The sequence below is a fragment of the Pagrus major genome, chromosome 17, assembly GCF_040436345.1.
Source record: "Pagrus major chromosome 17, Pma_NU_1.0".
In the NCBI taxonomy this organism is placed as follows: Eukaryota; Metazoa; Chordata; class Actinopteri; order Spariformes; family Sparidae; genus Pagrus; species Pagrus major.
This window is the reverse complement of record NC_133231.1, coordinates 4,945,089-4,971,687: the sequence shown is the minus strand read 5'-3', so window position 1 is coordinate 4,971,687 and position 26,599 is coordinate 4,945,089. Positions and strand designations below refer to the sequence as shown.

Below are 26,599 nucleotides of genomic sequence, written 5' to 3'. Positions count from 1 at the left end.
GCACACATTGCACACACTACCGCTTCCAACTGGCTCTCCATCCACACACACATGTTTAGAGCTGGTGACTGGACCACCAACCATGGCCGGATCCTCTTCTCCTGGGTGGCCACAGTGGCAGAGCTTCCACGCTGCTACTCACAGTTATGGAATAGATTGAGATCTTCCCCTCAGATAGGCTTACAAAGGCCCTCCAACCCATAACCCAACCACGTTGAGAGGCAGAAAATACAGTTTATGCTCGCTCATAACAACACTAACCATAGACAGGAAACACAAGCTGATATGTGGGCACAGGCAAGGACTTTGAAGGCACTTTCACACCGCTGGATTAGCGCCAGAAAATCACTCCCTCACTCCGTCCCTGCTGCTCTTGTTCTTGTTTTCCCTATCTTTGTCTGTCCCTCTGTCTTTGTTTTCCTCCTTCATAAGCCCCATGCTGTTAACAGCTAGCCACTCTCAGCTTCTGTGTGTGCGTCTGAACATCTCTGACTACACTCCAACCTCCACTGTTATCTCCTTTCCTCAGATCAGTCGTTCATTGCACATGTGGAGAGTTGGCTCCGATTGAGAGAGCTGCCTGGACTAGTAGCTGGAGCCTTAGATCTCTCTATCTCTGTCTGTCTCCTGCTATTTCACACTCGTTTCCTCCCTTTCTTTTACTCTCTCGCCCACACACTGGCTCACTCATCTATCTTGCATTTGTTAACTCCTCTCCTTTATTTACTTCATCCTCTGGCGTTCAGATTGTCCACCTGTTCCAGCCTCCACCTCTCTCCCCTGTCGATGTTTCTCTCTTTTCTCATCAGTCATCTGATTATCTGTATCAGTAAATATCTGAAGTAACTCCTCTTCCTCATATCTCACCTTCCTCCTCCCTTACTCTTATTTTTAACATCTTTTTTGTCTCCTTGTCCTTTACTTTTGACAAAACACAGGAGGTCGTCTTGACCTTATCCCAGTGCTGAGTGTTTTTGGTGGATCAGACCTATATCTGTTTCACTCCCTCCTCCTAACAAGGCGGTTTTGCCAGGCTTACGATATTAAAACTGAATGTTCGCTCCACTCTGCTGTCCCCACCAGTAAATGAAGTCTCTGGGCTGTCATAAACTAGACCACTTGTAATGTGTCTTGGCATCCCAAGGCTTTAATGAGGAGTGAAGAGTAAATGGGACAAACATCAGTGACATATTAAGAGCGCTCAGCCTTTGGTGGGCACATTCTCAGCCTTTAAATCTTGCAAAGATTTATCTGCCTGTAATGGCCCATTATCTGGCACTAACAGTTGTCAGTCGCCTCAGCCATTAGATTGTGTTGCAGGGCTTAAGGGAGACTTAAGTTTTAACTACTGGATGAAGCCAAGAAACAAGTTTTTAGGAAAGAACATGATAATGCGTTACTGATGGAGGCAATAAACATTCTGTCAGTGAATGAGAGGCAGCAAAGGCATTTAAGTCATGAGATATCCATATTTTATATTCTAACCACAAACAAACACAAACAAGTTGCCCTTGGGTGTCCTTGATTGATCTCTTTCTTGTTAACCCTTTTGCAATAATGGAAATATATTAGATGTACTGAAAACACCACATTCTTTCAAGTGCGCTGTCTTTTATTAAAAAGTTTGGCATTGGACAGTTGGATTCATTTGTAAGTAATGAGACTATCAATAACAGTTAGTTTGTCTCCTTTCAGGTGCCTTGCTCCAGTGGTTCTTTGCTCTATGTGTGGTGTACGCTCATCACAATTGAACCTGACTCTCACATGCAGCAGAGAGTAGTGAGTATCCTCTGCACACACTCACACACACACACACAGCTCTTCACAGGCAATGAGAGTAATACAACCCCAACAGCAAAAAAAAAGTTTGGACGCTGTGTAGAACATAAATACAAACTGAATGCAATGATTTTTTAAGTATACTGTTACATCATTTCTGCTATATTTTCAACGCATTGTATCTTGTTAGGATGGCTGGAATTCATTGATTAGACCAAAATGAGAAAACAGACTTTTTTAAGTACTTATAACAGCTGAATTATTGAACATCTGAAAGCATCATCACATTCATGCTATTATCCTGCAAGTTCAATTCTGTACATTCAGTTTCAGTATGTTTCACTGATAATAGTTGTGAATCCCTTCTTTCAGGTGGTTTTCAGTCCATTGTTTGTCATGAGGAGCCACTTGCCTGATCCAGTAATCTTGCACATAGAGAAAAGGAGTTTAGGACTGAGAGAAAGCCAGCTGATACATGGACAGGGCCACCAGGAGCCCCTGTTAAACACTGAGGCCGACCTCACCCACCACCTCACTTTCCAAGCCAGGTAAAAAAAAAGAACAAAATCCATGGAGCAGTATCTGCTTAAGCGTTGAAACAATAAGATTGTTTTGTACATAGGAGTGCCTAAAATGTGCAGTAGTGTTACTATACAAGTACTTTAACCTTTCTTCACATCTCACGACATATTAACACAGCTTAGTATCTGTCCCCATGACTGAGGCAGAGCTTCATCTGCCACTTCATCTTGGGCAGGTCCTCTTCACTCTCTCGCACAATGTGTCCATCAGTAGGACAAATCCACATTTGGTCCAGTGTTTTATTATGTCATCAGCAACCAGCTCATACTGCTGTAAAGGACAGAGTGTCACTCTGGTCTTCTGTAATGGGTTATATTATGCCTCAGTTTAGAAAAGAGGGAGAGACACTTACTTAAGATTCTCTCACACCACATTCTGGTTTCTGTGAGCCAACATGAAGACATGATCCAGGGGAATGCAGGCACATTTCAAGGGAACAGGAAGCCAGCTTGGCAGCAGCTCCAGTTCCAACATGTCAGGTTGGACCATAATTACACCTCATTTAGATTCGGACCCTAACAGAGAGCAGGTTTTTGGCCCCATATCGGCTCTATGTTTGTCTGTGTGTAGAGGATTGTATGTGTGTATCCACACATGGTTGCGTGGGTGGATGAGTGGTGTATTTGCACATGTGTCCTCATATCTGTGTGTGGTCTGTGTCTATCATTGTCTTGGTTAGCTGTGTGCCAGTGCAAGTGTGACAGTCACCACTTCATCATGGGCAGAGTCTGTCACATACATCACTACTAGGCCTGTTACTCTGTCCCAGTTTGTCAGTGTGTGTTCACACTTTCTCATATTGTCCATGTGCTCTTGTAAGAAACAGCTCTTTATACAGTTTATCATAGTAGACTTAACTAAGCTGAATCAATTGTCAACATGTTTGGTTGCATTAAAATTTAAAAGAAAGATAAAAGCAATGCCATGTATGTATAATTCGTTTATTCGGTTATGTAGTCTGATAACATCACCATGGTAGTGTCATGCCACCATGTGCAGATGACAGATACTTTGGTCTAAATTGTCTTTCAGTAACATGAGTGTTTATTTTTCAGCATGGGTGGCCCCAGTAACTACCACATGTACATCCTGTATTGTTACTGTTCCTACTGTATTTGTTATCTGTACATCTGTAATCTGTGTTGTTTTATGCAAACCCACGGAAGAAAAATCACCCCTTTTGGTAGCAACTGGTGGGGATCTGAATAAACAGAGTAAACGTTGAGTGTAATTGACTCCCCCTGAGAGAATTTTTTGCCATAACCATTGTGTGTTTAGATATCTGGTCACAAAGTTTGTTTTCATTTCAGCGGCCATAAAGTAACCACAGTGGCCATACAGTGACTGGGAATATATTTGGCCCCTGTTGTTGTAGATAAATCCTTTTCATGTGCGCAGAAAGCAAGCTCAGAAACAACCAAGTGTCTTGTCTCTCTGTATTGAAACCACAATGCTCCTTGTGTTTACGATCCGTCCCCTGCCCTAAACCGCCTCTCACCGCACAAACTTACATACCCGTCTCCCTTGTCCCCCCAACTCAATCCATCCCTCATCCCTCTCCATCCTCACAAACACACACAGAAAAACCACAATTGTAAATGTACCCCACACACATACACATGCACACAAGCACCTCCTAGAGCAACCTCTAGGATGGATCCAATCTTAAATGTTCGCTGGTCAACAGCTCGTCTTTCCTTCCTGTAATTACACATAGTTGTGGTCTCTAATGGACGAGGTAGAGAGCAGAGCTGCGGTCTGCGACACAAGAGACACAGACAAGTCTTAACCAGAACTGTTATGTCCTGCTCTCCTCATATTGGCCACCACGAGGGTTACAATCAGAAGCCTCTTCCAGTTTTCCCCCTCAGGAACTGAGCTGGATGAATAGCTTCCTGTCAACACCTTGTCCCTTTCCTCTGTCTTGCCCCAGATCCATAAGCAATAGCCCCTGTGTTCCTTTTATAGCACAATGAGCTCTATTAATAAACTACAGCTCGGGGTTAAGGGGGCTGTTTTGCTTTAGCCAAGTGGAACTGAATGCTGCCCAGAGAAAGAGAAGAAGTTATTACAGTGTTTGGATTTAGTTTGTGTTTTCTTCTTGTTGCAAAGCCATAATCAACCAGTGTCTGGGGCTAAGATATCCAGTAGGATTATTTACTGCTGTTTAGCTTTTTCTGTGATCTTTGTGAATTAGTGTTTGTAAGGCAAGACTGTTTGTCAGGAAGAAAAATCCAGAACAAAAGGCAGATTCAAGCCTCTGCTAGGTTTTAGGGTAAAGCAGAGTTAAGATGGAGGTCACTTTAATTGTTCTGAACAGAACAATGGGAATAGTCTGGGGTTGTCAAGAGATGTCTCGTTCTATACTGAAATAAAAAATACATTTAAAATTGTTTCTGGCGTAGAATAAGCAAACATGCTGCCAAGGCAGATTTGTTGACAAAACAGACAGTAGTGGTTCACAGCCATGTGCCTTTATGACCCTCAGAGTTTGTAGGTTTTCATTTCAAGCAATCACCTATCACACCATCCACCACAGAGGAGAAGATAATCAAGATAAGTGAAATCAGCTGGTACAGTGCCTGCTTGGCAGGAAGAGCTGCAGATTGTTGGGCAAAGATAGCCAGATATGTTTGAGAATCACTGTGAATATACATGTCCTGTGAGGCATCTATTCCAAATGAACATTGACTACATTTTCCCTGAAAGACATGTAAACATATGCATCACACTTGGTCTTGGTATGTCTTGTTAGAGAAATCTATAATGATTTAGTGTTTGTGCTTCGTCCTTCAGGGAGGATGAAGATGCTTCCCACTGTGCTGTACCGATCTCCACCAGCCTAATCAAACAGATTGTAAACAAGGCTGGGAATGAGGACAACCTGGAACACATCCTGGCTGACTTCTATGGCCCAAAGACCTCCACTGAGCCATCATGGCCCTATGTGACCAAAGATACTGACAGGTACACACAAGTTATTATTCAAATGTTTTATTTGTTTTTTAAACATTTACAGCATCTGCATCCTGCCCACCCCAACCCCCTGGGAGATGGCCCGATACACCAAGAGCGTGGGAAAAATGAATATTTAATAAATAAACAACAACAACAATCATAACAGTATAAATAAGCAATAATAAATTAAGCAAAAACAAAACAAACTCACTTGCAAAAAAAAGATGAATAAATAAAATAAAGACTCTACAGCGATTCTTGATGTTATGGTTGTGGTTATCAGTTACAGGCATGAAGTTCTATTTTTTTCAGTGCAGGCATTATTATAGCTGTCCAGGTTGCCATACTTTTTGGAATTTATTAATAGAGCCCTGAGTGGTATATCTGAGCTCTTCAAATTTCGAATGAACCATTACCTCCTACTTGCACTGAGCAGAAGCTAGGTTTCTAATTATACAGAATGAGATGTCGCGCTAAAAGCAACAAGAAAGCAATGTTGTAAACCTGGGTTCAAGAGGGATTCAGATCTCCATGAACAACAGCAAAAACTGCCAAACATGACTCTGAGTCTGTGGCATTGTTACACACGTTCAAGTTTTAAATACCTTAGCTGGTTGTTGGGCAAGCCTACTCCTGGAGAGATGGAGTCCGTGAAACATTTTAAATTGAATCAAACTATTTCAGACACATATGACGTTAATGTGCATCATCACACTGGATGATTTCAAGATTTCATTCAAGATCCTTTCCCCAAAGTCATGCTCCCATTTTGATTTGAAATGGTACAAGGTGGGTGAGGCGATGATGAAAAATATGTTAGACCTTTTGTGCTTTCACTTGCTTGATCAGTCTTTTTTTAAACAAAACCTCAAGGAGCTGAACTGTGCATCTGAGTAGTTATCTGAGTAGGATAAATGACATGAAACATGGCAGTATAGAAAATTAATGACACATATTGCTTGTGAGCCAGACAAAAGTTGTGAGCCAGATTCACACTCACAATATCAAAAGTGAACGAGCCTCCATCCCTTTGAAAACTTCAAGACACCTCATGATTCTTTGTAGTGAGTCAACATCTAATTCTTTTCCATATTTATTGAAGCACTTGTGTGGCACGCATAAAATCTGGGTGTTTGGATTTCATAACACAAATTTCGTAAGGACCCACCAGAGTGTTTTTTTCTAATAGTAGGCGTCATACAGCATCCCTCCTCAAAGCAATAAGTTGTGCAAGCGAGCCCTTTAATGAGGGAGGCTTCTCTTTATTGCTAACTCATTGTTCACATTATAAAACAGCTAACTGCAAAGACAATGCCGAGCCATGCATCAGGCATTAACAGGAGATCCCACTGCCTTCCCCACAGACCAGAGATCAAGTCTGTCACTCTGTCACACTCCCACTTTCTCACATAAGTCACAGGGCCTTGCGTTCAGTTATAACTTGGCACAGCTTTGCAGAGCGCACAGTGTGTATACTGTTTATATGTGTATGCACATATGTGTGTATATTAGACTCATGCATTATTTTTCGTATACTATCGGGGCAGCACACACATGAATGAATCCGTCCACAAATGTCTCTCTGGGAATCATCTTTTGTCACAAAGCAATCACATCCTGATAGCAGTGGTAAAAGACGTTGCCACATGCTCTCCCACAGGCTCCGACTTACAAAGAGTCCCAGTAGATCTGCTGGACATGTGAGCCATATGTCTGCCTGCGGTTGCCTGGGTTTCTCTGCTCTCTATACATGCGCAAACACACACACACCCAAACACACACACACGCACAGAGTGTTGCCCTGCACATGTGTACACTCGTGTTATATACACACACCACCCTACTGTACACATCGTTCACCTTCGAACGTCACATACACTGCATCTCACTGGAAAGCTGCTATCTGGTGGTTTGGTGTCTGGTTTCTCCTCTCTCTTCCTTGCGAGACAAAAACCGTATGCCAAAGCACATTTCCCGTCATGGAGAGTTGCACTTTGTCTGAAACACAGAGATCTTCTATTTTATGTTCAGGAGCATGAGGGGAAAATGGTAAGAGAAGAAGTAATTTAAAAAAAGGATTAATAGCATTGATTTGTATCTCTAAACAAACTCAGAACTTGGGCAACAAGTGAAAACCACAGTTTAATTTGTATATTTTTCCTGGATGTTGATAACAGTGATACATTTTGCAGTTTGGAAAGAGGGTTCAGTCTCCGTGGCACAGCGGACAAACCAAACCAACTGAACTCCTTGGCAGGGAGTGTGTAAATATTGTGTCTTTAAGGGGCAGAGGAAGTTGAAAGTGGTAAATGTTATTTTTCTTTCTCTGTTGGATTTTTAATGGCAGAGAGGCACCTCCACAATCATTAAACAAACATCTTGTAGTGGTTGGGGTTAGGGTAAGCTCTGGCTGCAGGGTGTATGTGTATGTGTGTGTATGTGTCAGTGTGTGTTCAGAGCAGTGTGCTTTTAAAAATACACACTTCTAAAACCCTCAGCTCCAGAGTTGGTGGGTTTTGACAGAAGCCGCTGAGCATATTTCTTTCAATTACTTTTTTGTGAGCTTTATAATGTGATTTATGAGCCCTGCACTTTGCTGCCCTCAGCCTCAAGGTCTATGTCCTTTTTAACCACACACTCACACAAACACGCACAGACAGTTGCACACAGATAAGCACCAGTAAATGGTAAAAACAATCAAGTCCATTTTAGAGCAGGGAGTCTTTGGGACAAGCTCTAGATGGCAGGTTGGTAGGTTGAGCATAGTCTAGGCGGCCTTGGGGGACTGAGAAGACTGGTTCGCCTATGATGGCTTTGAACTTCAGAGTGAGTCTGAGGATAACTGTTTGTTTGGCTGTCTTCTGGCAGTCAGCGCTGTTTAGGGTTCACAAGACCATGATTACTTTGAAATGACTGCAGTGTCAGAGGATTCAGTGGAAAAATGGTTGTGTGTTTCTGTCTGTCTGCCTGTTTGTCTGAGACCCACATGCCCATGTGTGTTCCCAGTGCCTTGTCAACTGTTCTCTGTATCTGTTTGTATTGCATAACTTGTTTGCCGACCTTTTCTTTCTATGTATTTGTTTAGCCTGACTGCCAGTGTGTTAATGGTCTGCGTAGTATAACCATATAAGAATTGTTTGTTTATATATACGACACATTTAAATGCCTGTTTAAGGCTGCATGCTGCTCTGTATTTGGCACTGTGCAAAACATGTCCATAGCCCAGATTACAGGGGAATTTATGTCCTTTATCTCAGCAATTGAGCATAAATGAGTTTTATTACCAGGCTGATTTGACAGTAATTGTTGTTTATCAATACTGCATTACAGGTAGCTGTGTGTCTGTCTTCCTGTCTATACGTTCACCAATCAGCCACAACATTAAAGCCATCCTGCTTAATATTGTGCAGGGTCCCCTTGTGCAGTCAAAGCAGCATTGATCCGTAAAGGAATAGTCATAAGACCCTCAGGGGGTGTCCTGTGGTGTCTGACACTGAGACATTTTTAGTGGATCTTTTGGGTTCCCTTGGTTGGGGGGTGAGGCATACATGGTTTGGACTTGTTCTGGCATATCCCACAGATGCTGGATCGAATTGGAATCAAGGGAATTTGGAGGCCAGGTCAACGCTCTTTATTTTGTTGCTCAAGCTATTCCTGAGCAGCTTTTGTGGTGTGGTAGGGCACACTGTCCTGCTGGGGGGAAAGTAACCTTGCAATGAGAGTGTGTACTTGGTCCACAATGGTGTTTGGGTAGGTGGTGCATGTCAAGTGGTATCCAGATCAATGCCAGAACCCAAGGTTTTCCAGCATAACATTGCATTGCAAAGAGATGATCAATGTTACTGACATCACCTGTCAGTGGTTTTAATGTTTTTGCTGATCAGTGTATGTCATTATATGTATGTGTCTTGGATGGAGTGTTTACAGTCCATGCACCTGTAGCCTTACTGCAGTGGCTTAATGAGAGAAATTTGTTCAGCAAGTCCGCTTGCTTGTCTGTAGTCTTGTTGAGCCCACTGTACACAGTTGTGTTTAGCAAGGAGTCAACACTGCCAAAATTGAATGTTTACTTAACAGAAGGTCCACTTGTGCTTGAATGCATGCAGTATTTTATCTTACCAAAAGACCAAAGCTGCCACCGGTTCTGCCTGTAGGATTGGATTGATATCTGTGTTCTTGCAGATGGTATATCTTTTATGGAGACATTCCACCTGTCTCTGCCATTGTTGCTCAGGGAAGAGTAACCTTTCCACTGCTATCATGCTGAACACCACGTCATATTGGATGTTATATTTGGAGACCTCTGTGCCCTAATAGAAGACCACGACCTTTCAACTACATGGATGCTATTGGAAGAGACACACAACAGGAATTTGACGACCGATCAGAGTTAATGAGGGAAAAAGACTCCTGGCACAGCATGATGAATTATATTTCAGTTGTAAGATAATGATGATGATGATGTACATGTTTTTGTCAGTGGGTCATTGTAGGATCTAATCCTAATGCTTTTGGAGTAATTTCTATAATAGTGTGTTCTCTCCCCACAGGTCAGTGCTGGAGCCCCTTGCCCAGTGGGACAGTCCCATGCAGGTGAAGTTATCCTGCTGGAAGTCTGGCTTGAACACTCTGCTGGTGGAGCTGCTCCCCTGGGCCCTGCTGGCCAACCACTCCCAGTGGGACCTCTGGCTTTTTGAGGGAGAGACCATCGTACTGCAGATACCAGCCAGCAAAGTCATTGTTCCACCCAACTTCAAGGTAGGGATCTGCTGCAGAGACCAAGATATCCATAATTTTAGTTCCAAGCTCTGAAAAATGCTAGATCCTACATTTCCCATAATGCAAATTCATAGCATCTTTCCTTAGACTTCCTAAGACTGCCAGGTAAATTGTAAAATATTTTCCAAACTGCATGCCTTCAGTTTGTAACGCAGGCTTTCTGCCAAGACTTTAGAGATTAAAAATGACCCTCCACAGCCACAAAAGACCGGTTTCACAGGCAGAGTAGTATCCCCCGAGAAAAATAAAATAAATTTCATTTGTAAAAGTATATATTGAAGACAACTAATTATCTGTTATTAATTTTCTCATACCACTAACACTTTTTTATATGATCCTTACATAGCATTAGCTATGGTACATCAAAAGCTCATATTACATGAATGTCAACTTTCAAATGTATGCCATCAGGTCTAAAGTTTAGTATTGGCAAAGAAGCTTTGCCTGTAATAGTAATTCTGATTCTGAGAGACATTAATAGACTGTATGCTTTCCAAATTTTCGTCATGCATGATCTATAATGATCTTCCTACTGCACTGAAGATATACTTTGTCTTCAGATTCAGACCTACAAGTCTGTCTTTTCATGACATGACAGCCTTCATTATGAAACCATCTCTTTTCTCTTTTCAGTTTCAACTAATAAGCACAAAACCTTAGCTCATTCACCAGAACTGCATTACAACAATATTCCCTGCTTGAGTCTTTATCTGCAGCCAAGCTCTGTCATTGTATACTGTAGGCATGTCTTCACACTGGCTTCTGAGATCAGAAGAAGAGGACTGCAGATGGTTTTCCCCCTGTGGAACACAACACAGATTTTTCTACCACTAACACAGAGCTAAGCGGGAAGGCAGCATATCAAAGAACAAATGCTGATACGGTTCAGCACAAAGAAACAAATAAGAAAAGTTGTAAATATGTAATAGCCTGTGAAATAGAAACAAATAATGTTTCCATAGCACCCTGCATTTCATCATGGCACGGCAAATGGAGAGGAGATTTTGTTTCCACTGCGATAGTTTCAGACTCGATGGGTTTATGTGAGAAGGTTGATGTTTGAGCGGCATGTTTCATAATGCTGCTGAGCTGCACAGCCAAATGAACAATCAGTGTGTCACTCAAGCATCTGTGGGGCACATAAAGTGTGTTCTCCTGACAAAGCCAGCACTAATGGAAGTTAAATGCTGCTCAGTTCCAGGACTATTTGAAATGCTATGCAGGGAACATGGACACTGTCAGAAACATTGTGCTCAGTGGTTGGTAATGAAGCCACAGCGGGCTCTAGCATGTGACTGTTTCCAAAATGCAATCAGATACAGTCAATTTTAATAAGAACTTTTCTCTGACATGACTGATATTGGTTTCATTTTTTCTGTCCAATTTTGCATCTGATTGCCTCCCATCCTCACCCTCTCATTGTTCCTTCTCTCCCCCTTCCATGCCCTCTTGTTCCCCACCATCCAGGAAGCCTTCCAGATCGGCATCTACTGGGCCCACACTAACACCGTCCACAAGTCTACAGCACTGAAACTGGTCCATGACCTGACGTCTCCTCGATGGAAGGAGGGATCAGGTTCAGAGGTGGTCACTCTGGATGAGGAGGGATACGTAGAGGCCGACATCACCCTGGGAGCCTTTCCCGGTAGGCAGAAGGTGAGAAACAATGGTCACAGATTAAAGCTTCTGCAGCATACAGGCAAAACTGCTCATTGAATGTCTCTGAATTTAAAGTGATGTATTCTGTTAAAAGGCAGTTTTTTCTCGTCACTGTCGGTAAGTGCTTGCTCATAGGAGAAATGTTGGATCTCTGTAGGTAAATTAATTGAAGAGTATGGTTAGACCCGCTTGACTGGGAAAGTGTCATTATATGAATTGCTCACTATACAAATAAAAATTGATTGATTGATTGATCCCAGGCAGCTTTCACTATGCTATTTTGTCTGCCACTGGGCACGAAATCTCCCAGGAAAATAAAGACCGACTGGTGATCCAGTCAATCTGGCAGCCTGGCACGATTTCTATCTGCTTTCATGTCTCCATTATAGACTAAATTAATGAATAATCTCACATTTCATCCTGTGTTGTGGGTAGTTGCTGCTCTGAGGAAAATGGAAACGATCTGGTAGTCTCTGACAGTGCTGCCAACAACAGAACCACTTGGAATCACCAAAGTTGTATTTATCATTTATAGCTAACCACTTTGTGTCCGTTGTTTCCTCTGTAGCTGTGTCAGTTCTGCGTGTCGTCTGTGGTAAGACACGGCATCCAGATCCTACAGATAGAGGACAGAACAATCCTTGTCAACAACACTCCTTACATGATCCAGTACAGGCCTCTGCTGACTGACCATGCACTGGGAACTGATGACCAGGTAATGTGCAATGAGTAAATGTTACATACACACGCTCTCTCCTCTCTTTGTGCACTGAACTGACCTGAATCACACTCTGTTTTTCAAACTGTATGCACGCAAACATGCAATAAGTAAACCTCAGTAGTGTGACTCAAAGGCAGTTTCACAAGAGTACAGAGGATTTCTTCTTTGACTTAATGAAAAAATGTCAATCATGTCAACTCTGGGTTATTTTTGTACATGGTAAAATATGTGATGCACAAATACAGAATCTTTTTGTATGCATCTTTCTCCACCTTCATTTAAACATGTAAAACAGCTGTTTGTGCTGGCATACTGCTAGAAGTTTCAGGCTATACAAGGCTGACATTTCATACATCACAACGCCCAGTCTCTAAGTCCCACCAGCTTAACTGTCAGCTCCAGCTCTCCATAAAACTGTGAAATAATGTAAATCCTACACCCATAGCTTCAATTCCTCACTGCTACCTCATAACCATAAGGCCTGTGTGTTCTTGTGTATGCGTATGGTTCTGCAGCATGTCTGTCCTTTCTGTTTCTGGAGCTTCACACATGCACTGTATTCCCTATGCACATTACTCACACACATCCAGCACGGCACTGCCACACATACACATACTGTAGCTCAGATGCAGTAAGCCGTTTTCCATCAGATCATGTTGCTCCCCTTCTCTCCCTCAACCGTTCTCACCATGTGGCAATGGCACTTCATAGGGACATTAGACAAACAACCAGAATTGGATGCAGGTTTCCCTTCTCGCTTTCATCTGCTGCTTGTTCCCAAAAGAGACCAACAATGTAGTGATGTCATTTAACAAGCCTTCAGACCCTCTTAAAGAAGGATGGCAGAGCTTGCCAGTTGCCACTAATTGACTGAAAAAACCTTTAAAAAAAAGTGAGCTTAAAAAAACTAAATAGCGGGCGATGGGCTTAACAATAACACAGACCGCAAACAAGGCTAGGAATTCCTTTCTAGTTGGTCTATTCATCATGCTTAGTGCCTAATCCCTGTAGTCCTCAACTACTTGCTGCTCACTGGCTGCTAAACCAGCACAGCAGGGCTTCTCTGCTACCAATTTAGCGCTAAGCTCAGTGGGAGAAAGAAGAGAGTACAATAACAATGTGGTTTTACCATGTATCTTTGGTTGTAATGACTTGCATCTTGTTGCTCTCTTTCTTTTCTTTTCTTCTGGGCCTTCATGTCTCATCTCATATCCCTATTGTGATGCAACGTTTGTCCACTTCCCCTCTTTTATTCTCATTTGGTCTCCTCACCTCCATTCTTTTTTGGTCTTTTCTCTTTTTTGTTCTTTCTTTATCCTTATTTTCCCTCTCCTCCTCTTTTTTCTCCTCTCCTCCACTCATCTCCTTTCTTTTCCATTCCTTTTCTGTCCTGTCCACCTTTCCTCTCCTCTTCATATCTCCTCTCCTCTCCTCCTTTTCTGTCAATTCACCTCCCCTCCTCTCTCCATCCTCTCCTCTTCATCGCCTCCCTCTTCTTAACTCCTCTCATCTCCTCTCCTCAGGCCTGTGAGATACCAGAGACAGCAGTATTCAGCCTGGCTACCTCTGAAGAATTGTCCATGGCCAAACCCTGCTCTGTTCCATGCTGGGACCTCCTCCAAACCAGCGTCCAGGGAATAGTGGAGTTCCCTGTGCCTCTCAGACACATGCTCTTCAGCTTGTTCCCCAGACCTGATAATGGAGTTGGATCTGCAGAGTGGAGCCTCCCCGCTCCCATCCGACCAGACTTCCCCAGGCAGAGTCTGTCTGTTCCTGAGGAAGCTGACTCTGGGGGTGGCCTGAGCAGCAGGTGGGTGAAGCAGAGCATTTGTGGCTTGCTGGCTGTGACAGTCCATTTAGAGCTGGGTACCGAACACCGGCTGGCACATGACATAAAGCGAGGAGGTACTGTTGCTGGTCACAGCTAGTTAAATACTGCAGATGAAGCAAAAAGAGAAGTGCCCTCAACATTTCCACTGTCAGTCTCTCTGTTTGTCTTGTGCAATTGATCCCTCTCAGCCCATCTTATGTCTCTCTTTCTTTGTTCTCTCTTCCCTTCTTTTTCTCTTTCTTTGTCTCTTTCTTTTCTTTTGTTTTTTAGCTTAATTTAATCCCCAATGAAAAGCTTTTTCATCCTCCAATCACCAAACACAGGGAACAGGTTACATGCAGTACATAGGCCAATGAGCATGTATTTTTCCTCTGATACATCCTTGTGTTCTGCCATTTGACTGGCCAGCTTGGTTCTCTTTTACTGTGTGTAAATGTAACATGTGCAGCCAAACACAGAGACAGTGTGACAACTCCTGGCTTCAGTTAGGTCTCTCCCCATGGATGCACCTCAGAGATTTGCAAATGGACATAGCAGTAATGTGACGTTTGACATGTTAGTGGGTGTGTGAGCTCTTATCTGTGTGCGGCTAGAAAGGGTTGGGATATAATCTGTCTGTGGACAGTTTATTTATGGGCTTGTTTATGTTTAATTTGTCTTTTGCAGAGGGCTAGTACTGACATATCAAGAACACCTTGGGGTGACATACATCATTCTGAATGAGGACCCCTCTCCTCGCATGCTGATCCACAACAAGTGTCCTATCCCACTGCTGCTAAAGGAAACTGTCAAAGGTAGGAGGGAAAGAGTGGACTATCTCATCGCGTCCTACTCACTCTCCTCTTCACTCATCTTATACTGCTATACTATTCATACTACTAGCTTTTGCTACTTGCTCTTATATTTTCATATCTTCAATAGAAACTCCAAGGACTGAGGTGTACTGCCGTCCTCTGCCTGCTAACTGCTCCCTGCACCATGAGCTCTACCACCACTTTTCCAGTTTCCCTGAGTGCCGGCAGAAAGAGATGCTGCCCACACTGCTGTTGAAAACCACCTCAGACCACAGCTCCACCGATTGGACTGACCCCATAGATATCAACTGCCCTGGCACTCAGGTAAAAGCATGCAAAAAAACCCTGATTCCCAAAATGTTGGGATCCTGTGTAAAATGTAAGTACAGCAGAAAGCAATCATTTGAAAAGGAACTGTGTTTACAGACAACAGTTTTACAAACTGTTCCTGAGCCCATGTAGTAAAATCAACAATCAAGTGGTGAACCTCGCCCCATCCTTGCTTGTGAATGACTGAACCTTTCAAGGATGCCCCGTATATACCCAATCATGATACTATCACCTGTTACCAACAAACTTGTTCACCTGTGGAATGTTCCAAACAGGTGTTTTTAGAGCATTCCACAACTTTCTTGATGTTGTTTGAGACACGTTATTGACATCAAATTCAAATTAAACATATATTTTCAAAGTCAATGATGTTGATGCGGTAAAACATTTAATATATTGTATTTTTCAGTAGAGTAAACGTCAAATACCTTTATGAAATCTTACTTACTTGTGTACATGTGCATTAAAGAACTCATTATCACTGCAATTGGCAGTTAGGTGGAGCCCAAGTTCATGATAATTCAATAACAACTATAATACATAATAACTGATGTTTTTAATTAGCTTACTAATAACAGCCAGATACATGATGATCCTCTTTGACTCTGACGTTCTCTTCATATTTTCCCCATCAAATGTGTTCCACCCTGCATGGCAGTGGTGTGTGTGTGTGTGTGCGTGTGTGTGTGTGCGTGTGTGTGTGTGTGTGTGTGTGTGTGTGTGTGTGTGTGTGTGTGTGTGTGTGTGTGTGTGTGTGCATTTGTGCATGTGTGCATGTGCATGTGTGTGCGTGCTTGCGTCCATCCCACAAGTATTGAATAGCTAGCTAGCCAGTATTGTTAGTTTGCTCAGTGTAGTAGTGTGGGGTTAGCGACATGCTAAGGAGCCATGTGTATATTGTTTGGTGTTGTGTCTAGCCAGCTGTAGGTTGGGGTTGAGGTTGAGGCTGTGTATCTCCGGTTACTGTGAGGTCTGAGTCTGACCTCTGTGGTAGGGGTGAGAGGTCAAAGGTCAGACTTGTTATGACTGCGCAGAGAAGCGTTCAGCGGGGATCTGCTTCCCTTTGTCACATGCAGTGCTGAGCGTTCTGAACCTGGAGCTGTGGAGGTTAAAGTCAGACACATGTATGCTCTGAAACACTCACACACACATACAAGGAACATTGAATAGAGGCTGAACTGTGAATCTGTGAATGGGTAAAGTGTCCTCCTCAAAGTTTATTTAAGGTGAAAATGAGCATGAACAACTCCATAGAGAATGTATTGATCTACCTCACCACACATCCGTATTATGTTGTTGCTCAGGTGGTGTTCCTGCCAGGTTTTGGCTGTCTCTACATAGATGTGGAGTATGAGAAAGGCACCCTGGTTCTGTCTCTGGCACCAGAGGGCAGCATGGACGCTGTAATCAACCAGCACAGCAGGTATGTGTGCACAGGCACAGGTTTTATTTTTGTTGTTTTTATGTTTCCTACATATTTGAACCACAAGAAATCATCCATGCATGTTGTTCTTCCTGACCTCGAGGTATCTACCCGAGTGCTTTTTACTGTGTTCTCTACAAATTGCTTTATGATTATTGTTAACAGCAATGTTTTCATGCAGCAGTTGTTACTTGACTCCAAACATGAAGAACCAGGCATTGTTTTCACCACAGGAGGGCAATAAAACCTCAGTGTTGTCTTGAGTGAAATTAGTACAGTAGAACATGCTATTACAACTTTATTCCATTACATCAGCACATAGCTGCCTTGTCATTTTGGCAAAACAGGAAATTAACATAATCACATATTTGGTAGATGTAAACAGATTACATCATTAACTGGTCTCTCTTTATGCTCTACAAATCATCTGAATCGAGTTAGGTTATTTAAGATTTAAGCTGTGTTTACAGGGTGTCTGCAGGGCCTTAAAAAGTCTTAAATTCGATTTTATTAAATTTTATTATTCAAATCTCAGTCATTAAATCTCAGCGTTGCGTTTGTGAGGTCTGATATGCCAAAAACAGTTGTTCAACTTTTTTTTATTCTTGTTTTAATTTCTTTTTCGCTAAAATGAGTCTCATTCTTCTGTGTGGACACTGTATTTTGACTTTATACATGCACTATACTATAGTCACCATATTCCAACATAAAGCCTTCCTCTGCACTGGACCATCTGTTCACAACATACACTTATACTTACCTGCATTGCTTGAATAAGAAAAGATCAGTTGTTAATTTGTTTCAAAATTATCTTGAAAAGTCTTAAATAGCATTAGGTTTAAGTGTCTGATACCTGTGGACACGCTGGTTCAAGATAGACATGTTCTCTTTCTTATTAAAAGTAATAAAGGGCATTTAAACATATGATGGTCTTAACCACCACAAGAAATGCATTTGTGAAAACTAATACAGGCCTTTTTTTCAACATCTGATACTTCCACATTCATAGCTTTTGTCTTGTTTTGTTTTTTTGTTTTTTTAGGTCTTTTAAGCTGTCCTGTAGAGTCCTCCTCAGTGAAGCCAGTGTGGTATTGAGTGATGACATCACCAGCCCCTCCAGTCCTGTGGAGCTGCTGAGACTCACGCTGACCAAGCTGCTCCTCAGCCTGGCTCCAGCACCCACCTCCCTGCCCCCGGAGCTGGCAGCTGACCCCAGCATGGACACAGCACCCATCTCCGCTCTAATGCCTGATGCCTCCCTGATAGAGCTCTGCTGCTCCAGTCTGCAAGTAGACAACCAGCTGTACAATCGAGCAAGTTTCCACTTCCCTGTGCTGCTGTGCCAGGATCAGAGAGGGGGGACCGAGCCTGGGGGTCCGTGGAGCAGAGACGCCACCCCCACCCAGTCTCCTGAAGCCCTGGAGGAGTTCAAACGCTCTTGTTTCCTGCAGCTGAGGATGCTCCTGTCTGGAGACGGATGCACTGTGGAGGAGGTTGGATTCATTTTTCTGTCTTTGTATCTCCATTTTCTTTCTTGCAGCAGGCTTTCCAAACTTACTATAACACTTCTGCTTGTAAAAGTGCTGTGAGCGCTACGTCCGTGACTCCTGCAAGCACATTGTACACCCTAGAAACCAAGACAGCAACCATCTAAACACCAAAGAAAGTTCAATATCTGGAATTATGCAATACATAGCCACACAGAAACCACCTGACCGGTTAATTAGCAACATACTAGCATAAAGTTTTGCTCATTCACATTAATATTGATCACAAAATGTAGTGTTTTTTAAGTTAATTACATAACAATCTAGCACACTGATGATTCTGCAGCAAATTACTGCATTTCTGCTCTTGTCAATAAGGACAAAATTCCTTCAATGCTGGAATGCTCTTCACCTCTTAAAGACACAGGTTTATTGGTGTGTCAAGGTCTGTTTATTCCCTTTATAACAATCATGAATCAATCAAGCATTTCTCATAACAGCTCTGTGTGCTTTCTCCTCAGGTCACCTTTCAGCTCCAACCTGCCAGAGTCTACCTTGAAGACACCTTTGTTTACTACATTAAGACCCTGTTTAACACCTACATCCCTGACAGTGCCATGGCCTCGGCCTCGGCCTCGACCTCAGCAGAGACCAAGAGGAGTAGAAAGCCCAGATCAGCGCCAATCCTGCCTGAACAGGTGCACTATTCATAACTACATGTTTTTATGTATGTGCTGATTCAGCTGTATTTTGTCATTACTCTCATAACTAGTTGATTAAACTATTGTAATTCCTTGCTCTCTGGCGTAAAAAAATCCCTCTCCCACCTCGAGCTCATTAAAAACTCTGCTGCCAGGATTTCAACTCTGGCTGGGAAACCTGACCACATAACATCTATCCTGGCTTCCTTACACTGGCTACCTGTTGCTTTTAGAATTGATCTTAAAATGTTATTGATTACTTACCCTGAGAAGCCTTGCTCCAAGTTATTTATCAGATCTTTTATTGCCCTATTTTATTTCCTCAGGTACATCACTCCTGGTTGTTCCAAGGTCTAGATTAATACACAAAGGTGATAGAGCCTTTCCGGTCAGGGTCCCTCAACTTTAGAATGACCTGCCTGATGGGATCAAGGCTGCAAACTCAGTCTTGACCTTTAAACTGCTTTTGAAAACCAACTTTTTAAAAATGCTTTTTGGTGATTTTATTTGCTTTATGAAATTCTGTTTTATGTGTTTAGCCTTTATGGCTTTTAGCTTGTTTTATTTGCTTTTTGTTTTAATCAGCTATGTTTTTATTGTAAACTGTGTAACTGTGTTTTGAAAGGTGCTTTATAAATAAAGTTTATTATTATCATCATTAAGTCAATCCTAAAACTAGTAAATTTCCTCCAGGTGCTTCAGTCGATGCAGGCGTTGGTGCATCCTGTGCGGCTACAGAGGCTGACCATCCAGCCGGTCAACCTGTTGGTCAGCATCCATGCCTCCCTAAAGCTATACATCGCTTCAGACCACACTCCCCTCTCCTTCTCCCTGTTTGAGAGGGGGCCGCTGTGCACCACAGCCAGGCAGCTGGTCCATGCTCTAGCCATGCACTATGCTGCCGGAGCCCTCTTCAGAGCCGGTAGGTGCTGAAAGGAGGGAGTCGCACTCATATTCACCTGCTGCCACATCATTCACATCATAGAGCAAATGGTCCTTCAAACCAGCTTTTGTCATATTCATGCTTTTCATATTTTATCACTAGAATGTTGCATATACTTTATTTTTCTGTTCACACTACAGGGACACAGAATCACAATCGGATAGGGTTACACTTTTATGCACTTAGTTTAGGCCAACATGGACAGAAGAATAACAGTATGTCTGCTCAAGTGAGAAATTCCACAGTTTATTCTCACCAAGTCTAGAGTTGAGCCTTAAATTGATTGCACCCAAGGGCTCACATTGGTTTGTGGAAGAAAGTGCTGTAAAACTAATGAGCTCCAAGAAGCAAAATCTGAATCACCAGAGGCTCAAAAAAGATTTAGATTCTCCCGTTGTTATGATTAACTGTTTAATTTTAAGGTTAGACTGATGACTCGTTATATATCAGGCTTATCAGGCTCTATAAAGGCTCTGTGCCTCCTCCTGTGTTGTCCTCCTGTCTAGTCAAAGCCTCCACACATGTTCTGATTTAACCCAGTCATTTCCACATCAGAAATCACCGTTCTGTGTGGACACTTCCTTCCCGCTGTCTCTCGTTAGAGCCCTCATTTCTGCTCGTATTTCAACACGTCACCTCACCGCGCTCTCCTCATCCTGAGTCATCATGGAGTGAGGGGCACTGGGAAGCATTGCATTCTGGGACTGATTAGGACTAGGATGTACAGGACTACGACCACACATACACCCACAGGCGTAAATCCACGCACATACACATGCAAAGACTTAAGAACATATGGATATTTACAGGCGTACGCTCACTATGCATACACTCCTGTGTGTGTGTGTGTGTGTGTGTGTGTGTGTGTGTGTGTGTGTGTGTGTGTGTGTGTGTGTGTGTGTGAGTGCGTGCGTGCGTGCGTGCGTGCGTGCGTGCGTGCGTGCGTGCGTGCGTGCGTGTGTGTGTGTGTTAAAAAGCATGACTCAGCCCTGTAAACATCAGCTCCTGTCAGGACTATATGCTTTACCAAAACCACAACCGGGAGAGAATATGAAGCAGAAACGACCGCTAGGCCCCACTGGAGTTGGTTTCCTACCATTAGAGTCCATCAGTCAAGTGCAAATTGACAGAGAATAAGAGCAGAGCGGGCTCTGGCATCTCAAAAAATGTCTATTTGATTTTTGTGATGCAATTGTCAGTGCATAAATATCAATGAGCCATGCCATCTGAAGGGGACTCTATGGTTGAATGAGAGAAGTGAGATAGTAGAAGGCTGTAAATCTCACTGTGGCACATGTATGATATCATGCAGGAGTGTGTATGTCTGTGTGCGCGAGTGTATGTGTGTATGTGTGCACACATTTATGAATCTGAGAATAATTCCGATTCAATGAACACAATGCTAAAGATATAATCGTGATGAAATAACATTTTGTAAGTTACTCTGTAAAATGTTTAGATTGGGAGAGCCTCCCGCTCTAAACTGCTTTTGGCGAGTAGATGAGAGTGAAAGTGAGTTTGCTCATGGGGCTTGTATGCGTAATGTTCCTCCTAAGAGCAGGTGTCTGTTTCTGTTGAATACAAAACTCATTCTAGCCGTCTAAAGAAATTGTTGTGGGATTATGAAGTATGTTCTGAAAATTGTGTGTTATAACGCCATTTTGGCTCCCTCCAAAAATAATACAATTAAAGTTTATGTATTTATATATTTGCTTTCAGTCCAAGGTTTTCTTGTAAAGCTAAACTGAGAGAAAAAAGTCTCCTCAGAAAACAGAAAGAAGGCTGGTTAGAAACTGTAGCATACAGGAAAGGGAGATTGAAGGCACTCAATAGTTTTTAAAACCTCTATTCTTAGCGGCCCTTCATCATGAAAAGAAAAACAAATATTTTTGACATTACTGATTAATGTTCATGACTACGTTACATGACATGACTGACTACAACACAACCATTATGATTTGTCTGTCTCAGGTTGGGTGGTGGGATCTTTAGAGATCCTGGGCAGTCCTGCTAGTCTGGTGCGGAGCATCGGTAACGGTGTGTCCGACTTCTTCCGGCTGCCGTACGAGGGTCTGACCCGCGGTCCTGGAGCCTTCGTCAGTGGGGTGTCCAGAGGGACCACTTCCTTCGTCAAACACATCTCAAAAGGTAACACGGATGCTCATAATTTTTTGCCTAATTTTTTGCCTAATTTTTACTCCAGTACATTTATTTGATAACTTAAGGAACAGTCGCTTTGCAGATGCTGACAGTGTGTGAATCATTATCTGTAAAAAAAAATTCAAACAGCATTTACTGTGTACCTCAAGATTTCTCTGTCCCATGTGGGCACTATACTGACCTTCACCTCCCCTCTGAACTTACTAGCAGTGTTCATAATGTCACTGCAAATTGTGAACATTGAGTTTGAACGTGTCATATTTGTGTTCAGGCACGCTGACGTCCATCACTAACTTAGCAACGAGCCTGGCCAGGAACATGGACCGACTGTCTCTGGATGAAGAGCACTACACCAGGCAGGAGGAGTGGAGACGGCAGCTACCAGAGAGCCTCGGAGACGGGCTGAGGCAGGGGCTGTCCCGACTCGGCATTAGCTTGTTAGGTATGTGAGGATGGACTCACACACACAAGCACAGATTCAAATGCCTCTCATGTATTCATAAGTGTTTCTTTTTAGGCTTTTGCAACATTACTAATGAGGCTTTTGGTCGCACATTGCTGTTATATTTTTGTCATCCCCCCTCTGAATATCAGAATTTCTTTGAATTCCGTTCCTTGTACTTCAACTCACTGTTTTACCTCACACTATTAGGCGTCTTCTCAATAACACAGAAGTACTGTTAGTGTTTTTAGATGAGAAATGGAACAAATGACAGAAACATTGGATGTCAATACAATTTAGGTTGAAAGTTGTCCAGATTTTATGAACATCTGTTGAGCATCAAGAATCATTACAAGTAATAAATCAATCCAAAAGAGTACTGTTATGCGCTAAATTAGCATTAAATATAGTATATTTAATTTGATCTTTTATTACTTATCATCATCAAGCCAAATATAGGTTCTCTCTTTTCATACATATCACTGGATATGCATTTCATGTGCTGTCCATTGGCTTTGACTCAAAGAGGCGCACACCCTGTGGTGTGCACAATTACAGAGAGCTATGAGACGGAGCAGTGGAGACAGCGCAGCAGGGACTCAATAAACACCCAGAGGCCAGTAAAACTCAAGTCTGTCTCATATCAGACTCAGAGACACACAGAGCATATTGTCACTGAAACCAGACAGCTGCTCACATCGCTCTGGGTTACAGTGGATTATAATTCCTAAAATGCACTGTCAATTACAACATCTGTGTAATACATAAAATAAAAGGGCAGATATTTTCTGTAGGGCAAAAACATGTCTGAGTCCCTGCAAGTCCCATTTATGACATGGATTTTGTATGTCTAAGGTTATACACCCCTTGTCTCACCAAAGTGACATCACTAATTACTTTTTGTCCGCGAAAGATGTCTCTAATTCTGTGTCCATCTTGGATGTTGTAATTGCACAATAATAAAGAGCAACAACCGTTCCTTGTTGTTTTAGGAGCAATTGCAGGCATTGTGGACCAGCCCATGCAGAACTTTCAAAGGAACTGGGAGATGCAGAGCTCAGCTGGTAGCAAGGCCAAAGGGGTCATCTCTGGAGTGGGCAAAGGCATTGTCGGGGTTTTCACCAAGCCCATCGGGGGAGCAGCTGAACTAGTGTCCCAGACTGGATACGGTGAGTTCAAGCTGTGTTGCAGGGCGTTCTTTGTAGAAAAACAGTGACTGAATTGCTGGTCATTACATTTTGATACATTTTGTTTATTATAATGGCCTCCTTAATTTTCCTCTTTCACAAACACACAAAACACCGTAAAATTTAAGACTAATTAGAGCATAATAATTGTTGTGAACGAGTCAAACATGACAAACCCAGTTTGGAGAACTTTCAGAACTTCGAGGGCAAAAGTTAATATCTCCTTTATGTTGTCATGTTTGGCAACAAGCTCCATCATTTTGTGGGGAAACACTGAGCACAGAAAATGTGTTTGAAATGTTTGTTAATGTAACCTGAGGTCATTTAAATTACATTTGCAAAAGAATGAAAAATGTCCTTAACTACACACGAGCACATTCTGACTGCCACACTGCAGTAAACTGAAGTGTAAAGAGAGATTTGGCTGTGCAGCAAGGTCTCAAGTTTACCACAACTCAACAAATAGGTGTCACGAACAACTTTCCAAGGAGCCCTAGGCAACAATATTGTAATAAACACATATATGAATTAGAGTTAGTGTGTCAAGAAAATCATAAATCCATCAGTGGATGGACAATCACTCCCTCTTACTGCTCTTGGCTCCAACCAGAAGCCAAGTGTTTATTAGACCAGGCTTTCAGTAGTGGAGGACCCAGGAGGACGGATGAAAGACCCCGTGACACACAAGCTCATATCCCTAATCATACACGCACAAACACTTTTGTATACAGGCAGTCAGCCTCTGTGGAATTTGAGTTTTATTGGGGGTAGGATAGGGGTGATGGAGAGTGGGTCAGAGGGTGGTGTGTGTTTGTTGGCGCTAACAGGTCTTGGCTACAACACATCAACAACCAATGAGGTTCACAGCTCTGTGTAAGAGCAATGACTCCCCAGGTTCTGGCTCTGATCTGCCTGACCCTCTGAGCTCAGGACAACACGCGCGCGCGCGCGCACACACACACACACACACACACACACAAACACACAAACACACAAACTTAAGCATATGCATGTGGATCCACGTCAATGCTCGCTGCAAGACACACCAACTAGCGTTTACATCAACACTCACTGACAGAAAAGACTCAGTCTGCTGGTTATATATTCAGATGAACAGCATTGATTAGTGTCATAAATGTGTCACACTCCATCCTGCCTTATGAAATATGTAGATATACCTACACACACACTTGCAAACATCCACTCAGAGTTGAGCAGCATTGCAGAGTACCACTGCAATGACATCATTAATGGATCCCACTGTGTTCTTTATGGCTCTGTTTTAAAATCCTTGATGACTTCACTGGCCCGCTGCTGTTGCTGCTCTGCTGACAGCTAGAGTGGGATGAAGGAAAACTGACCACACGCACATGGGTTATGAACTCACACTGACATGTACACACAGAGCTATCCTAATCAATCAGAGATTTAAATCTTCAAATATGTTTTCTAGTCAGATCTATGTACAAAATCCACAATAAACTCAAACACAGAAGACAAAACTTCCCTGATAGTTACACTGACTGTCTTTGTTGGTGTCTCCTCTAACAGGGATCCTTCATGGAGCAGGACTGTGGCAGCTTCCTAAACAACTGTACCTGCCCACGGAGGAGAAGTCGGCTCAGGCCCCAAACAGCCACCTTAAATATGTCTGGTATGACCCCGGAGTCATTCATTTTTTTCCTGCAGGCTCCTTTACTTTTGTCCAGTTATTCGTTCAACGTGGTACATGTGTTCTCGCCTTTGCTTTACTTGGACTCTCTCCAGGATCCACTGTTCTTTCTCTCTGCCTTACCTCTCATCATTTTTGCTGTCTTGTTTAAAAAAAAAAAAAAAAACCTTGGAGGGTTCATTACCCAGTTTCCAAAGAAAAAAAAAAAATCTGGAAAGATGTTTGACCTTGATCCCACACATGGTAGCCAGCCTGCCCTCCCTTGTTCTCATTGAGCCATGTTAAAAGGTTTTTATAAGCCCTCTGCCAAAGCCGCCAGCTAGAAATTGTTCTTGTTGTTTAACTGTGAGTCTATCCAGAGATGTTTCCCAGTGCCATCAGACGGAGGAGGAACACCTTCCTTTGTGTGTGTGCTGAGATGGTTTGGTGGTCAGGACCGACTCAGTTTACAAAGGTTGCGTGTTTCGACAAGCAGAAGGTTACCTTTGGGTCCTGCATTGTAAAATTATGGCTTGAAGCAAGGCCGCATCGACAGTACAGCATTACATCTGAGTGTTTCAAAGATTCCAGTATGCTCTCTCAAAGGAATACTTAATATTATCATAAAAATTTATAAGAGGCCTCTTTCTCCAGAAGGTTATCAGGAGCTGTACAAAAAGCATTTACGGCATTTTATAATGAATTTTCCGCAATTTAGTTTGGTTTCCATAGCTATCAAACATTTACTCCTTATAGCAGTCAGCATCGACTGTCAACTGCCATGAGGAAAAAGGCCAAATTTGAGATACAATATTTTTTTAGGGCATTACACTTTAGTTGTCATCACCCGAGGGGTTAGCAGTATGTTATGCTAATGTTAGACGAAGATGAAAATATATGAAAGCTGAGATAATGCTCCCCTGTGGTTTTATTCAAGCTGCGTTGCAGTCAAACTGGCTTCCATCAGGCATCCATCAATTATTTTTACTACTACAGGTAGCACAGACACTTGAGGGGTCAGACTGTCTGAGCAGTGTAACACTGAACAGAACCAAAGTGTCCCTACTGTGGCTGCTGCAACATCTGCTCTGCAATTTAAACACCTGCCTTCCAAAGTAAACACACTGTCAGAGAAACATGACTGAAGACTTCAGTTGCTGCACACGTATGTC

At 42.6% G+C, this 26,599-nt stretch overlaps 1 protein-coding gene across 3 annotated transcripts in view; it reads left to right on the top strand.

The window, feature by feature from the left end:
- The window catches only part of LOC141011735 (intermembrane lipid transfer protein VPS13B-like), a 353,303-nt gene that overhangs the window by 324,235 nt on the left and 2,469 nt on the right, over nt 1-26,599 (top strand). For 2 of the 3 annotated variants that reach the window (XM_073484995.1, XM_073484996.1), the window contains exons 49-65: nt 1,696-1,779; nt 2,152-2,327; nt 5,158-5,328; nt 9,870-10,077; nt 11,566-11,754; nt 12,326-12,472; nt 14,002-14,288; nt 14,976-15,103; nt 15,231-15,427; nt 16,738-16,856; nt 17,899-18,349; nt 18,865-19,041; nt 19,738-19,966; nt 21,959-22,135; nt 22,419-22,589; nt 23,582-23,758; nt 25,328-25,430. In XM_073484995.1, the coding sequence (XP_073341096.1) occupies nt 1,696-1,779; nt 2,152-2,327; nt 5,158-5,328; nt 9,870-10,077; nt 11,566-11,754; nt 12,326-12,472; nt 14,002-14,288; nt 14,976-15,103; nt 15,231-15,427; nt 16,738-16,856; nt 17,899-18,349; nt 18,865-19,041; nt 19,738-19,966; nt 21,959-22,135; nt 22,419-22,589; nt 23,582-23,758; nt 25,328-25,430 (3,191 nt within the window). The remainder of the gene's footprint in view (nt 1-1,695; nt 1,780-2,151; nt 2,328-5,157; nt 5,329-9,869; nt 10,078-11,565; nt 11,755-12,325; nt 12,473-14,001; nt 14,289-14,975; nt 15,104-15,230; nt 15,428-16,737; nt 16,857-17,898; nt 18,350-18,864; nt 19,042-19,737; nt 19,967-21,958; nt 22,136-22,418; nt 22,590-23,581; nt 23,759-25,327; nt 25,431-26,599) is intronic. The other variant, XM_073484997.1, reaches the window with a different exon arrangement.